The sequence below is a fragment of the Panicum virgatum genome, chromosome 3K (genome assembly GCF_016808335.1).
Source record: "Panicum virgatum strain AP13 chromosome 3K, P.virgatum_v5, whole genome shotgun sequence".
Classification (NCBI taxonomy): domain Eukaryota; kingdom Viridiplantae; phylum Streptophyta; class Magnoliopsida; order Poales; family Poaceae; genus Panicum; species Panicum virgatum.
The window spans coordinates 29,717,886-29,731,274 of NC_053138.1; the positions used below are offsets into that span (position 1 = coordinate 29,717,886).

The 13,389-nt window shown below is 44.1% G+C and overlaps 1 protein-coding gene and 2 long non-coding RNA genes across 4 annotated transcripts; 2 read left to right on the forward strand and 1 right to left on the reverse strand.

The window, feature by feature from the left end:
• Positions 1–833: 833 nt before the first annotated feature.
• On the forward strand, positions 834–8,884 carry LOC120698881 (DNA gyrase subunit A, chloroplastic/mitochondrial-like). 2 transcript variants are annotated; one of them, XM_039982645.1, is made up of 5 exons: positions 834–1,074; positions 7,916–7,993; positions 8,091–8,156; positions 8,250–8,333; positions 8,724–8,884. In XM_039982645.1, exons 1-5 carry the CDS (start codon positions 1,048–1,050, stop codon positions 8,856–8,858), a joined length of 390 nt encoding a protein of 129 aa, XP_039838579.1. In that variant the 5' UTR covers positions 834–1,047; the 3' UTR covers positions 8,859–8,884. The 2 variants fall into 2 exon arrangements, with proteins under 2 accessions (XP_039838579.1, XP_039838580.1); XM_039982646.1 differs by having other exon boundaries at positions 7,916–7,960; positions 8,058–8,156.
• Positions 8,473–12,883, reverse strand: LOC120698882. The gene is made up of 2 exons (XR_005685059.1): positions 12,545–12,883; positions 8,473–9,017 (listed from the first exon to the last, which is right to left on the reverse strand). It is a non-coding gene; the product is annotated as an uncharacterized LOC120698882 (long non-coding RNA).
• LOC120698883 lies at positions 9,120–10,163 on the forward strand. Its single transcript, XR_005685060.1, has 3 exons — positions 9,120–9,191; positions 9,279–9,375; positions 9,463–10,163. It is a non-coding gene; the product is annotated as an uncharacterized LOC120698883 (long non-coding RNA).
• Positions 12,884–13,389: the final 506 nt, after the last annotated feature.

Sequence of the window (13,389 nt, forward strand, 5' to 3'; positions counted from 1 at the left end):
CCGTCCTGGCCGATCTGCGCCGTCCCTGGCGGCCGCCGCTCCATCCCCGGCCGCCTCTCCATCATGGGTCGCCAATCGTTGCCGTCCTGGCCAATCTGCGCCGTCCCCGGCCGCTGACCGCGCCCCCCTCGGCCGTCGTCAGCGTCGCCAGTGCGCCGCTCCCACGCCGCGAGATCCCCTTCTCTGGCGGCGGCGCCCTCCCTCCGGCGTCCCTCTCCATCACCCGACGCCTCCCTCCCTCTGCGCGGCATGGAGCCGACGCGGGACCGGAGCGGCTCGGGCACTCGCGCGCGCCGGGGCGGCGCGCGCGCTAGTGCAGGCTGAGGCGCGGTGTGCGGTAGGAGGATTGGCACGGTGCAAGAGCGACCAGGCCATCGACGCGGATCGGGCTGCGAGCGGGCCTTCCGCCGCGGCGCGTGGGAAGGCAAGTCGCGCGCCCCCACCGATGATTCCCCACACGCGGCCGCCATCCCCGTCGCTGTGCGCGGCGGTCCGAGCGTGGCATGCGGGAGCCGCGGCGGTGACTGCGCGAGGGAAGGTGGGGCGCGCGGGGCGGCGGTGCACCGGCGGCGGCGAGGCATGAGGAGCCGCAAGGCTGCGGCGCGAGGCCGCGGCGCGTGCAGCGCGAGGAGCCGCGAGGAGAGGCGACAACACTGCGGCGATCGAGGAGCCGCTCCTCTCCAACACTGCCGTCCGCCCACCACCTCCGCTACGGTCTCCGCGGCCTCTTCCACCAGAACCCTAGCCTCACTTCGGGCGCGATGGACGAATCCGGGTTGGCCCCATCTTCCCGAACGTGCGCACCACCGAGGAAAATAGCAGCAGCGCCTGGATCCCCTCCCCCCCATCGCCTCCAGATCACACCACCGTTGCCTCCACCTCCAAAACCATTTCTAGGCTGGTGCCGTTGCTGCGAGCGAACTCAGGTTGGCTATTTGATCAAGGAGCTGGTGCATTGTTTATCTGTTTACAGGAGAGACATCAAGTTGGTGCATTGTACAAGGACATGGAAATTTTGGCTCGATAGATGCAGATCCTGCTGCTGCAATGCGATACACAGAGTGCCGCTTGGACGTAAGTTACTTTGAATTTTGTTTGCTCAAATAGCATCAGAAACATTTAATTTGCGTAAGAATTGTCTAAAATATTTGTTAGAACTTAATATTGAATGCTAACTTTGTACTTCATTCGTCCCTACTAAGAATATCTGAATGCCATTCGTCCCTAAGCACTGCAATTTTATTTTCTAGATGGGAATAAACACTAAAAAATGTTCTTATTAAACACTATTGCCTGAAACAATGAACCTCGTGTTAGATAACTAGGCAATTTTCGGTATATTTTAATTTCAAATATTACTAGCAATTTCATAGCATAAATGAGTAATAATGTGTGAATAAGATATGTGCATGTGTTCATGTTATTCTTATTAATAAGCATGAACAAAAAGTTAAACCAGAATAGGTTTAGAGTGTACCCCAAGGCGGGACCAGTGCCGGAGGCACCGGTTGCGCCGTTACCAGCTGGAATAGACATGATATTCGACTGGCCTTACCTGAAGTAGCCGAACGATGTCGATGCAGGAAGAGGTTCGCAGTGCAGTCCCACGAACGGTCACTAGGAAGCAGACGAAGTAGTCGTTCGTTCACGCCGGGAAGTAGACGAAGTAGTCGATCAGGGAGCGAGCAGTCGCGTCAAGACGCTCCCCAAAAACCTGATTGCTCGCGTCCCGTGCAGGACCTTCAGCGAGCAGAGGTTCCGGAGGCCTGCTCTCGCTAGAGCTGTGCGTGCAGCACTAGCGATGGGAACGACAGAAAGCAGCAGAGGGAGAAGGGAGATGTCTCCTAAGCAGGAGTACCTGGATCAAGTGCTGAAGTGTGTAGATGAGAGGAGGAAGGGGTGGTTTATATAGGCGTGGAGGTGCCTCAGGTTCAACGAACCAGGACGTCGTAAAGAGCTTTGATGAGCGGCAGTTACTGGTGTGATTCTCCAGTCATTACTGTCAACGTTTATTCTCTGTTTTAATGTTCTTAACAGCAAAACGTTCTTCTCAGCACATCACGTCACGTCCGGCCGCGCACCGCGCCACGTCTCGCCCACGCCCACGGCCTCGGCTCGGCGAGGCGAGCGAGCGCGCGCGCGTGTGGTTCACCGATCTCCTCTTACCGGCTTCACATGTGGTGTACACGAAGTCCACCCTTTAAGTCGGTTGAGATCCTCCTCAAATCCCGGTACGGAATTAAGCTATGATTCCCTAGTATTTAATAGTGGGCTTTAAATTCTTTTATTGTATTGATTAGAATAAATGGGCCAAGACCATAATTCCAACAATCCCCACCAAGAAATTCAAGCCACACTAGAAATACCCTCATTTGATATACCAGTATTTGACAGAGACTGTTAAGTTGAACTTCTATCTAGGACAAAAGCTACACTTATTCACAACTGTACAATGGACTATGCCTTGAATTGTCAGTCTTGTGCAACCAAGTTTGACCAGAGCCCTACACTGGTACTAGGCTGCAAAAGCTTCCCCGCGGTTTGGAGCTTATAAGTCATACTCCAGGTCCTTCATGAGTTTCTAGAGAATACCCAGTTCTCATAGACCATGACCAGTAGTCATACTCATATAGGTGTGTTCCTTTCAGATGTTCTGTAGGACAACATCTTTGTTTCAAGAAAACAACTCATTTGTTTTAAAGAAACCACCTGGAACACATTAAGGTATAGACCAACCTGTCATACAGATTAGAAGAGAAATGCACCTTATACACGGAATGAGCCCTTTTCACAAAGGTTCTCTTCTCTCAGTCAGACTTTAGTTTGTTTCACCATCATAATTCACGGGATCTCCGATCACATAGGACAGATTTCCACTATAGAATGACTCACGTGGGTCTCAAGCCCAATTCCATAGATGCATTGTCTATCACATTTCGTGAAAGACCCTTTGTAAACTGATCTGCCAGATTTTTAGCCATCTGAACATAGTCCAGGGCTATAACTCCGGAGTTTCTCAATTTTCTGACAGATTTCAACCGCCTTTTCACATGTCTAGATGACTTCATGTTATCCTTTGAACTGTTCACCTTGACAATCACCGTTTGATTGTCACAGTTCATTAGAATTGCCGGTATCGATTTTTCAACTATCGGCAAGTCCATAAGGAGCTCACGAAGCCACTCAGCCTCAACAGTGGCGGTATCTAATGCTGTGAGTTCTACTTTCATAGTTGACCTCGTTAAGATGGTCTGCTTGCAAGACTTCCAGGAAACAGCTCCACCACCAAGTGTAAACACATATCCACTTGTGACCTTTATCTCATCAGCATCAGAAATCCAGTTTGAATCACTATACCCTTCTAATACCCTTGGGTACCCGGTGTAGTGAATTCCATAGTTCATTGTCCCCTTTAGATATCGCATTACTCTTTCAAGAGCCTTCCAATGATCATCTCCCTGGTTTCAAACAAACCGGCTCAGTTTGCTTATAGCAAATGAGATGTTAGGTCTTGTAGCACTAGCTAAATACATCAATGAACCAATGATCTGAGAATATCTCAGCTGATCTCGTATTATCCTTTTGTTCTTCCTAAGAATTAAACTGGCATCATATGGTGTTGAGACAGGTTTATAGTCACTATAACCAAAGCGACTTAACACCTTCTCCACATAATGAGACTGTGTAAGAATCACCCCACCATTGCTCTCTTTTACCAGCTTTATATTAAGGATAATATCAGCTTCTTCCAGATCATTCATCTCAAAACTTTGAGATAAAAACTCTTTGACTTCCTTAATGACATTAAGGCTAGTGCCAAAGATCAGTATGTCATCCACATACAAGCACAAAATCACACCTTCAGCCCCATCATAGCGATAGTACACACATTTGTCAGCTTCGTTCACAACAAAGCCAGCAGACGTCAAAGTTTTGTCGAACTTTTCATACCACTGCTTAGGCGCTTGCTTGAGACCATATAAAGATTTCAACAACTTACAAACCATTCATTTTTGACCCTTTGATACAAACCCATCCGATTGATCCATATAGATCTCCTCTTCTAACTCTCCATTGAGGAAAGCCGTCTTAACATCCATCTGATGAACGAGAAGACAATAAGAGGCTGCCAGGGAAAGTAACACTAGAATTGTGGTCAATCGGGCAACTGGTGAATAAGTGTCAAAGAAATCTTCTCCTTCTTTTTGGGTATAACCCTTGGCCACAAGCCTAGCCTTGTACTTTTCAATAGTACCATCTGGCCTAAGCTTTTTCTTGAACACCCACTTGCATCCAGCCGGTTTACATCCATAAGGACGTTCAACCACCTCTCAGGTTCCACTAGACATAATAGAATCCATCTCACTCCTCACTGCTTCCTTCCAATAGTCAGCATCAGAAGATGAATATGCCTCTTCAATGGTTCTGTGTGTATCATCTATGAGGTATACAATGAAATCATCACCAAAAGACTTTACAGTCCTTTGTCTCTTACTTTTTCTCGGAGCATCATTCTTATCCTCCTCAGGATTTTCCACAAGTGTATGTTCATTGTGTTCTATCGGCTCAGCAGAGCTATCATCCTCGATGAACTCTTGCCTAGATGAACTTGTTTCATCTCTCATGGGAAAAATGTTTTCAAAAAATGTAGCATCTCTAGACTCCATTATAGTACCAACATGCATGTCAGGTACTCCAAATTTCACTATTAAAAATCTATACCCAACGCCGTGAATAGCATAACCTAGAAAGATACAATCCACAGTTTTAGGTCCAAACTTACGTTTCTTGGTTATTAGCACACTCATTTTTGCCAAACAACCCCATGTACGTAAGTATGGAAGTGTTGGCATTTTCTTCTCCCATTCCTCGAATGGTGTTATCTCTTTATTCTTTGTAGGAACACGGTTTAGGACATGACATGCAGTCAATATAACCTCACCCCACCATTCCTTGGAAAGTCCCGCTGTATCTAACATGTCGTTAACCAAATCTGTTAGAGTACGGTTCTTTCTTTCGGCAACCCCATTTAACTGAGGTGAATAGGGAGGCGTCCTCTCATGAATAATACCATGTTGCTCGCAGAATAAAGTAAATAAATTTGAGAAGTACTCGCCACCACGATCTGACCTAACTCTTTTGATCTTTCTCTCAAGTTGGTTTTCTACTTCAGCTTTATAGATTTTAAAGTAGTGTAAAGCTTCATCTTTTGACTTCAACAAATAGATGTAACAAAATCTAGTACTATCATCAATCAAAGTCATGAAATATCTTTTACCACCTTTTGTCAACACTCCATTCATTTCGCACAAATCAGAATGAATTAATTCTAAGGGTGCCAAGCTCCTCGCCTCCGCGGCCTTATGAGGCTTGCGAGTTTGTTTTGATTCAACACATACATGACACTTAGAATTTTTGACAAAAGTAAACTTTGGAATTAAACTCAAATTAGCTAAACGCATCATACAACCAAAATTAACGTGACAAAGCCTCGAATGCCAAACATTTGTTTCATCAACGTTAATAACATTGTATGCAACTTTATTACAAACATCTGACAAAGAAAGACGGAACAAGCCTCCGCTTTCATAACTTTTTCCAACAAAAGTACCAAACTTAGACAAGATACATTTATTGGACTCAAAGACTAATTTAAAACCATCTCTACACAGTAGAGAGCCGCTGACTATATTCTTCTTGATGGTGGGGACATGCTGCACGTTCTTCAGCTGCACGGTCTTCCCCGAAGTAAACTTCAGATTTACCGTACCAACACCAAGAACACGCGCATGTGATCCGTTCCCCATCAGCAAGGAGGAAGTCCCGCCGTCCTGGTAAGAAGAAAACAAAGAAGCATCAGCACAAACATGAATATTAGCACCAGTGTCTACCCACCATTCGGGTGAATAAAAAACTGAAAGAACTGTAGGTAATAAATTACCGTGCCCCGATGTTCCTCCAGGCTCGCTAATGACCATATTGGCGGAGTCGTTGCCTTTGCGGTTCGGACACTTTGCAGCAAAGTGTTCCGTACTAGCGCACACATAGCAAGCTCCCTTCTTCTTCTTCTTCTTGAAGGTGGTTGTCTGCTTAGTCTTTGATTGGTTCTGCGGTGGCTTTTTCTTGTCCTTGTGGGAGTTGTTCTTTTGAACAAGGTTGGCGCTAGAAGCACCAACAACTCCTTTCCCACGTATGTCCTTTGCTCTCGCCTTCTCCTCAACATCAAGAGTCCCTATGAGTCCATGTATGGTGAACTCCTGTCTCTTGTGTTTTAGAGAAGTAGCAAAGTCCCTCCAAGAAGGTGGCAGCTTAGAGATAATACCTCCGGCCACAAACTTATTGGGTAACACACATGGGGACTCTTTGCTACAATTTTTGAGATCTTTTGCCAGAGTATGTATTTCATGAGCCTGTTCCACCACAGAACGGTCTTCGACCATCCTATATTCAAGGAACTGCTTCATCGTATACAACTCACTGCCGGCGTCAGACACTCCATATTGAGCCTCAAGAGCATCCCACAATGTTTTGCCAGTTGGCAGCCGGACATAGGAATCCACCAGGTTTTCACCGAGAACACTAATGACCAAGCCTCGAAAGAGAGTATTAGCCTCATCGAACGCACTCCCTTCCTCTGGAGTGAACTGTTCAGGCTTACCCTCTTTTACATGGATCACTCTCGATATTGTTAACCATAGTATAAGCCGCTCTTACCAACGTTTGTAATTTGAACCATCAAAAGGTGGTGATTTGATTGATGCAGCAAAGCTAGATACCGAAAGCCTATTAACAAAATCAGGTTTTTGGATTGTTAGATAACTAGGCAATTTTCGGTATATTTTAATTCCAAATATTACTAGCAATTTCATGGCATAAATGAGTGATAATGTGTGAATAAGATATGTGCATGTGTTCATGTTATTCTTACTAATAAGCATGAACAAAAAGTTAAACCAGAATAGGTTTAGAGTGTACCCCAAGACGGGACCAGTGCCGAAGGCACCGGTTACGCCGTTACCAGCTAGAATAGACATGCTATTCGACTGGCCTTGTCTGAAGTAGCCGAACGATGTCGATGCAGGAAGAGGTTCGCAGTGCAGTCCCACGAACGGTCACCAGGAAGCAGACGAAGTAGTTGTTCGTTCACGCCGGGAAGTAGACGAAGTAGTCGATCAGGGAGCGAGCAGTCACGTCATGACGCTCCCCAAAAACCTGATTGCCCGCGTCCCGTGCAGAACCTTCAGCGAGCAGAGGTTCCGAAGGCCTGCTCTCGCTAGAGCTGTGCGGGCAGCACTAGCGATGGGAACGGCAGAAAGCAGCAGAGGGAGAAGGGAGAGGTCTCCTAAGCAGGAGTACCTGGATCAACTGCTGAAGTGTGTGTAGATGAGAGGAGGAAGGGGTGGTTTATATAGGCGTGGAGGTGCCTCAGGTTCAACGAACCTGGACGTCGTAAAGAGCTTTGATGAGCGGCAGTTACTGGTGTGATTCTCCAGTCATTACTGTCAACGTTTATTCTCTGTTTTAATGTTCTTAACAGCAAAACGTTCTTCTCATCTCAGCACATCACGTCGCACCGCACCGCACCGCCCGTCCGGCCGCGCCTCGCCCTCGGCCCTGCCCGGCGAGGCGAGCGCGCGCGCGTGTGGTTCACCGATCTCCTCTTACTGGTTTCACAAGTGGTGTACACGAAGTCCACACTTTAAGTCTGTTGAGATCCTCATCAAATCCCGGTACGGAATTAAGCAATTGATTTCCTAGCATTTAATAGTGGGTTTTAAATTCTTTTATTATATTGATTAGAATAAATGGGCCAAGCCCATAATTCCAACACCTCGATATATCAAATCTTTTTTATACTATCTATTTGTCTATTAGAAAAGCTCAACTGCTTAATGACATTATTATTTTTGTGCAGTCACTAGCAGAAGCCATGTTCTTGACTGATCTGGAGCTGAATACAGTATCTCTTTTCACTTCTTTGATGTCTTTCTCTGTGAGTTGTTGCATGACATTTCTTTTTTCCCATCCATTTCATGCTGCTTTTTGTTATTTTACAGGTTGACTTCGTACCAAACTTTGATTACTCACAGAAGGAGCCATCTCTGCTGCCAACTCGTGTTTCATCTCTATTGTTGAATGGTTATTCTGGGATTGCGGTATGAGTTTGTATTCACTTTATACAAGTGCTACTAAGTCAGATATTTATTTATGCAAAAATGGGATTCTTACAGTTGTTTAAATTGTTACAGGTCGGAATGGCAACAAACATTCCTCATAATATGGGGGAGCTTGTTGATGCACTTTCTGTTATAATTCAAAACCCTGAAGCCACAGTGAGTAATTTGTACCATATATCATTATGAGTCCAGTATTATGTACGTCTGTTTGTATGCATGTATGTTGAAAAGGCACTCAGCTACTATTTTTCCTGTGATAATTATTAACAAGTTCTCGTAAGAAGCAAGGAACAAGAGCAAATATTTTCTTAGCATTGGCATGATATTATTGCCGCTTTTCATATCCCGTCGTAAAATAATTGGAATTATGTTAGTTTTGTGATACCAGTTTCTTCACAAACATCCAGACTCATAGTTCAATCTCATTTCTAAGATACCAAGTTGCAAACTTAATATGAACAAATTGCCGTGAGAACCATGTCTATCATAAGTCAGGACATTCGTCCTTACCTCTCCCCTCAGCTTCTTCTTGTTCACATTCTCTAGGGTTTCGCCTTGTCGAAACATGTTCAAAATCTCAGAGTCTCATCTGCAAAAAAAGACCATCACGCGGACGCGGAAGTGGAGACTGGAAATCTGGAGGGAGATGACGCTGCACCAGATCACGAGAGATGTCGCTGAGAGCTGCAATCCACAGACCTGGCACCCTCTTAGACCTCGCCACCATCCTCCCAGCTAGGTATGAAAAAGAATGAAGGTAGTTATTTACACTTCAAACAAGTTCCCTTCGAGTAGGTTTGTCTCTCTCATCACTTGCACATTGGTGGATGTGTTATTGGTCTGTTTGTCAAAAGAAATGATATCAGACTGAGAAATTTAAAACAACATTGCAGAGTGCAGACATAGTCCTTACCTCATTAGTTATGGAATTGCAAACTGGAATACCTAGGCAAATGCAGAACAAGAAGAAGTGCTCATATCTTTTCGTGTTTATATGATATTTAAGAAACAAAGGTGAGAGCTAATTCATCTCATAACTATAGCATTTGAATTTTTTTCCCTAGCTCTACTATTTGACATGTATGCTTGCCGATATTCTAGAAAATTCTGAACAAGATGCTGGATATCAAAATACCAGAACTGCAATTATGTGTGGAAGGACATTCTGAATGCTGAAGGTGATGAGATCCATATCAAGGTAATATGACCATAATTTGTCCCCGGTACATTCTAGGCTGCTTTTGGTCTTTGAAGCATGTACTCTGTTGCATTTATTTCATTTTAGGAAGTTAGCTTGTACATGAAGGAAGGAGAGAAGATATCCTTCTCGGAGCTTTCTGAAAGGGCAGTTCTACATCGTGAAGTTACAAACAGGTAATTTTCCTGTGTTTTTTATTAGCTTTATGTGTAAATGATGTTCTAAGTACATTAGGTCTTGTTCAGAACATTTTTGCTTGTTCAGATGCCATTGAGGTTCTATTGACCAGGTGTGCTTCGACATCAGTTTCTTGTGGAAATGACTGATTCGCTCGTTGCGATATCAGAATTCAAAGGTCAACAGCCAATTACGATGGATAGGGAAACTTCCATATAGTACTTTCAACTTGTTTTATTTTTTCGAGAACTTGCAGGAGGGCTGCATATCTTTCCATTAAGATTTTTTCAAGAACTTGCAGGAGGGTTGCATATCTTTCCATTAAGAAGATCTGAAAGCTTCTTACAACTCAGGTCCTGTGGAGAACCATGCTAGACTGTCTTACACTTATATATCATACTGAAAATGCAACAGCCAAAAGCAAACCACAAAAGGGCTATGCTATGCTAAATCTTTCGGAGAACGGCAAGGTTCTTAACAACTGCACTGATCTATAGCCTATTGAGATTGGTAATTTTTGTCCGGCCCTGATATAACATTTTCTGTACGTTTGCAACAATCTAAGTTGCAGCGATTACTTATCCTGGTTCTTGTCTCACTTGTGCAGGTTCGTGGAATGATAGAGAAGGAACTTGGAAAAACCATGAGGAAAACCCATAAGATTGGTAATTTTTGCTTCATTTGTGCTGGACCCTCTTGCAACTGCCTCAGTAAGTGTTGCAGTATCAAAGTGAACTTTAGACTTCAGTTATCTGATATAAATTCATAATATGCTCATTTGAGGCTTCAATGAATGGTAACACATAGCACAAGTTCATTGGTCAACTCTAGCAAGTTGTCAAAATTCAGTATGATGGTATCAAAGAGATCATATTAGAGGTTTATCACTGATCTGGCAGGTATGTATGTCGCACAGTTGGAGTCTGTTACATTTTTGTATTGGTGGTCAGGATCTGAAGAACGCAAAATCATCGGTTGAATTGATAGCGTGGGCAGAACCTCAGTATGATTTTAACCCAATGATTGATGAATAGTGCAAGGAGGCACCAAAGGAACTTGATTTTAACCATGAAGCAGGTAATTCTCCTTGCTCAGTTTCTCACTCATTCGCTTCTCTGGACAACTCCATGTTTCAGTTGTCAAAGATTGATTATGCTCTACCAGCCTAGATAATAATAGTAGCTTTTCTTCTCAATAGGTAGTCTGAGCCTAATCTAATCATTTGAACATATAGTTTCTTGTAGAACTTGGTGCTTCCCCTGAGTTACTCTCTTATAATGGAAAAGTGATTCATTGTAAATGTGCTGATCACATGAGCATGTATGTTTTAATCACCATACTTTCAGATTGTATTTAACTTTTCATGACCAAATATGACAGATTAATACTTTCAGTTTTGTGACTAACTTTGTATTGAATTTAGATGACTCTTGAGCTGACCCTATTTAGATGACTCATGAGTGTTTAAGTTTTTTTTCATGATCCTTGATTGAGCTGGACAGGAAATTATCCTCTTGATGGCGCAAGGGAGATAGCCAATGGTGAGTGGTGACCATGTACCAAAGCATGCATGTAGCGGCTCCTCTAGCGAATCAGGAGTAGCTTGGCCTGCACGCATATCTGTACACATAATCGGCTACGTAGGGCCAGTTAGCTCTTGGTTGGAATTTGTATGGCATAAAACTCAGAGGGTGTTGTAATAGGATAAGGTGTGTCTTAAATTGAACACAGGCTGTGGATTTGATACATAATTGAACCACGTGATGTGTTGGATTGATGAATACATTGCAAGATTGATGCAAGAATGAGCAAAAAGATTGAAGCTTCGTCTTCTAAGTTTCTTTCTTTGCTTTATAAATTTTTTCTTGTATTTGTGACATCCATCATTTGAGATGAGTCTAAGAACTTATCTAACTCTTTTGGCTATAGTCATTGACATGTAAATGGTCAAGGTCGGAACTTTTTCCATAATTGAATATATGTATGGCAACTATTTCTTTGAATCTAAGATTATTGAGTTTTTGTATATATTTGTTATGAGTATAAATAAAGATGGTTCTATTATATCAAAATTTTAGTTAGTATCGTATCAACGTATGGCACATGGTTAATATGTATGTATACATTTGAAATCTTTGCAATTGCTACTCCTGTAAAACTACTTCCGTGAATTACCTAATTTTTTGCTAATTAGTTAAACTGATATGATACTATATATGGGCACAAGGTTCCTCACATAATGTTGATTTTAGCTATGGGCACAAGGATTTTGTTACTAACTTTTGTTTCAGTTTTTTTCCTCACATAATGTTGATTTTAGCTACTATGTCTGGGCAAAGGATGGTAGTTCAGTTTGAGAGAAACAGATATGGTAGCAAAAGTGAAAAGGGAGAGAGGATGAAGGGTGGGGCCTACATGGCAGATTTGCCATGTCACGGTCAATGTAGTCAAAACCACTACTATGTCGGCGCTAAACCACCTAAAACGAGCACAGGTGCCAAAGTTGCATGGTATTAGAAGTTAAGGTGTCCATTGTGCCAGATTTCGTAGTTGGGGGTCAAAGTTGAACAAACCTAATAGTTGAGGTGTTAGAATTAGAAATGGACCTTTTCCGATTAAAAATACTTGTTTACTTGGTTTTCTTTATGAATGCAAAATTCTTGTTTTGAACATTTCTTGAAAGCTCGATGTCAATAAAAATATTGTGGTATTGAATATGCTGGTGCCGCATGTCTTTCCATGAATATAAAATTTTTATTTACTACAATTTTTTTGAACACATGCAGCATGTGCACTCTACTAGTTAACAAAATAAATATGAGATGCTTTGAGGGCGTTGCTGCAAAAGCTTCCGGATCTCAGCCATGGCCCATGGCCGACCGTGGTCCTGGCCCCTTTCTGCTCGTCGCGTTCTAGCACATGAGAAGCTCCAGCGAGGCAGCGACAGGGGAAAACGGAGAGTTGGCGGAGGAGGTCTCGGGGAGGCGCTCACCGACGTTGGAGGGGCCCTGTGCTGGCAGGAATTTGGCCGGAGACGAGATGGCCGGCGGCAGCTCCGTGGGCGGCAGTGTCTGACGATGTAGGGGCGACGAACATCGGCAGAACAGGTTCGGCTCGACGAGGGCATCATCATGGTGGTGCTGGATTGGTCCGACGGCGGATGAACATGGCGAATCGGAGCGGCGAAGGTGTTGCGCCGCCAGCTGATGCCCCCATCCTCCTCTCGATCCAGTTTGCCCCGGCGTCCAGCAGTGTCTCGTTTTTGGGGCGCAGCACCCCCTTCCCATCCCACCACGAGCGCAGAGCCCGCGTCCACTGCCGGCGTCTACGCCTTGTTCGGCTGGGTGGTTCAGGCAGCCAGCAATTCTCTCACGCTAAATCAGCCCACCAGCCAGCCAGCCACGCTAAATCAGCCCATCAGCCAACCAGCAGTATTTTTCTCTCACGCCAAATCAGTCCAGCTACCAGCAACCAGCCAGCCGAACGAGGCTAGTCTAGAAAAAAAACGGAGAGGGTGCCGTGGGTACGACCAGCGGGTAAGGGTACCGATGGCAGAAATGCTCTCTAACTGATTTTCATGGATTTCTATTCCCTCCCATCTCTTTTGGCCTTGACAGGTGAGTTCAGCGTGAAAAGTACGGTGGGTCCCGTCATATAGATTTATAGTATAGATTTGTATTTTAGAAATTTCCATTTTTTTTGAGAGAGAGGATTTAGGAACTTCCATCTGATAGCCCATCCGGTTGTTACATTCAGCCCATAATTCTTTTTTCCATCTATTTGCATTTCTGGAAGGAAAATCTCCATCTTCTAGCCCAGATCTCCATTTTAGTCACG

Coding starts and splice junctions, on each gene's coding strand:
- LOC120698881 (XM_039982645.1), top strand. CDS start 1,048: ATGCGATACACAGAGTGCCGCTTGGAC. Junction 1,075..7,915: donor ACACAGAGTGCCGCTTGGAC/GTAAGTTACTTT, acceptor ATTTTTGTGCAG/TCACTAGCAGAAGCCATGTT. Junction 8,334..8,723: donor TTCAAAACCCTGAAGCCACA/GTGAGTAATTTG, acceptor CACATTCTCTAG/GGTTTCGCCTTGTCGAAACA.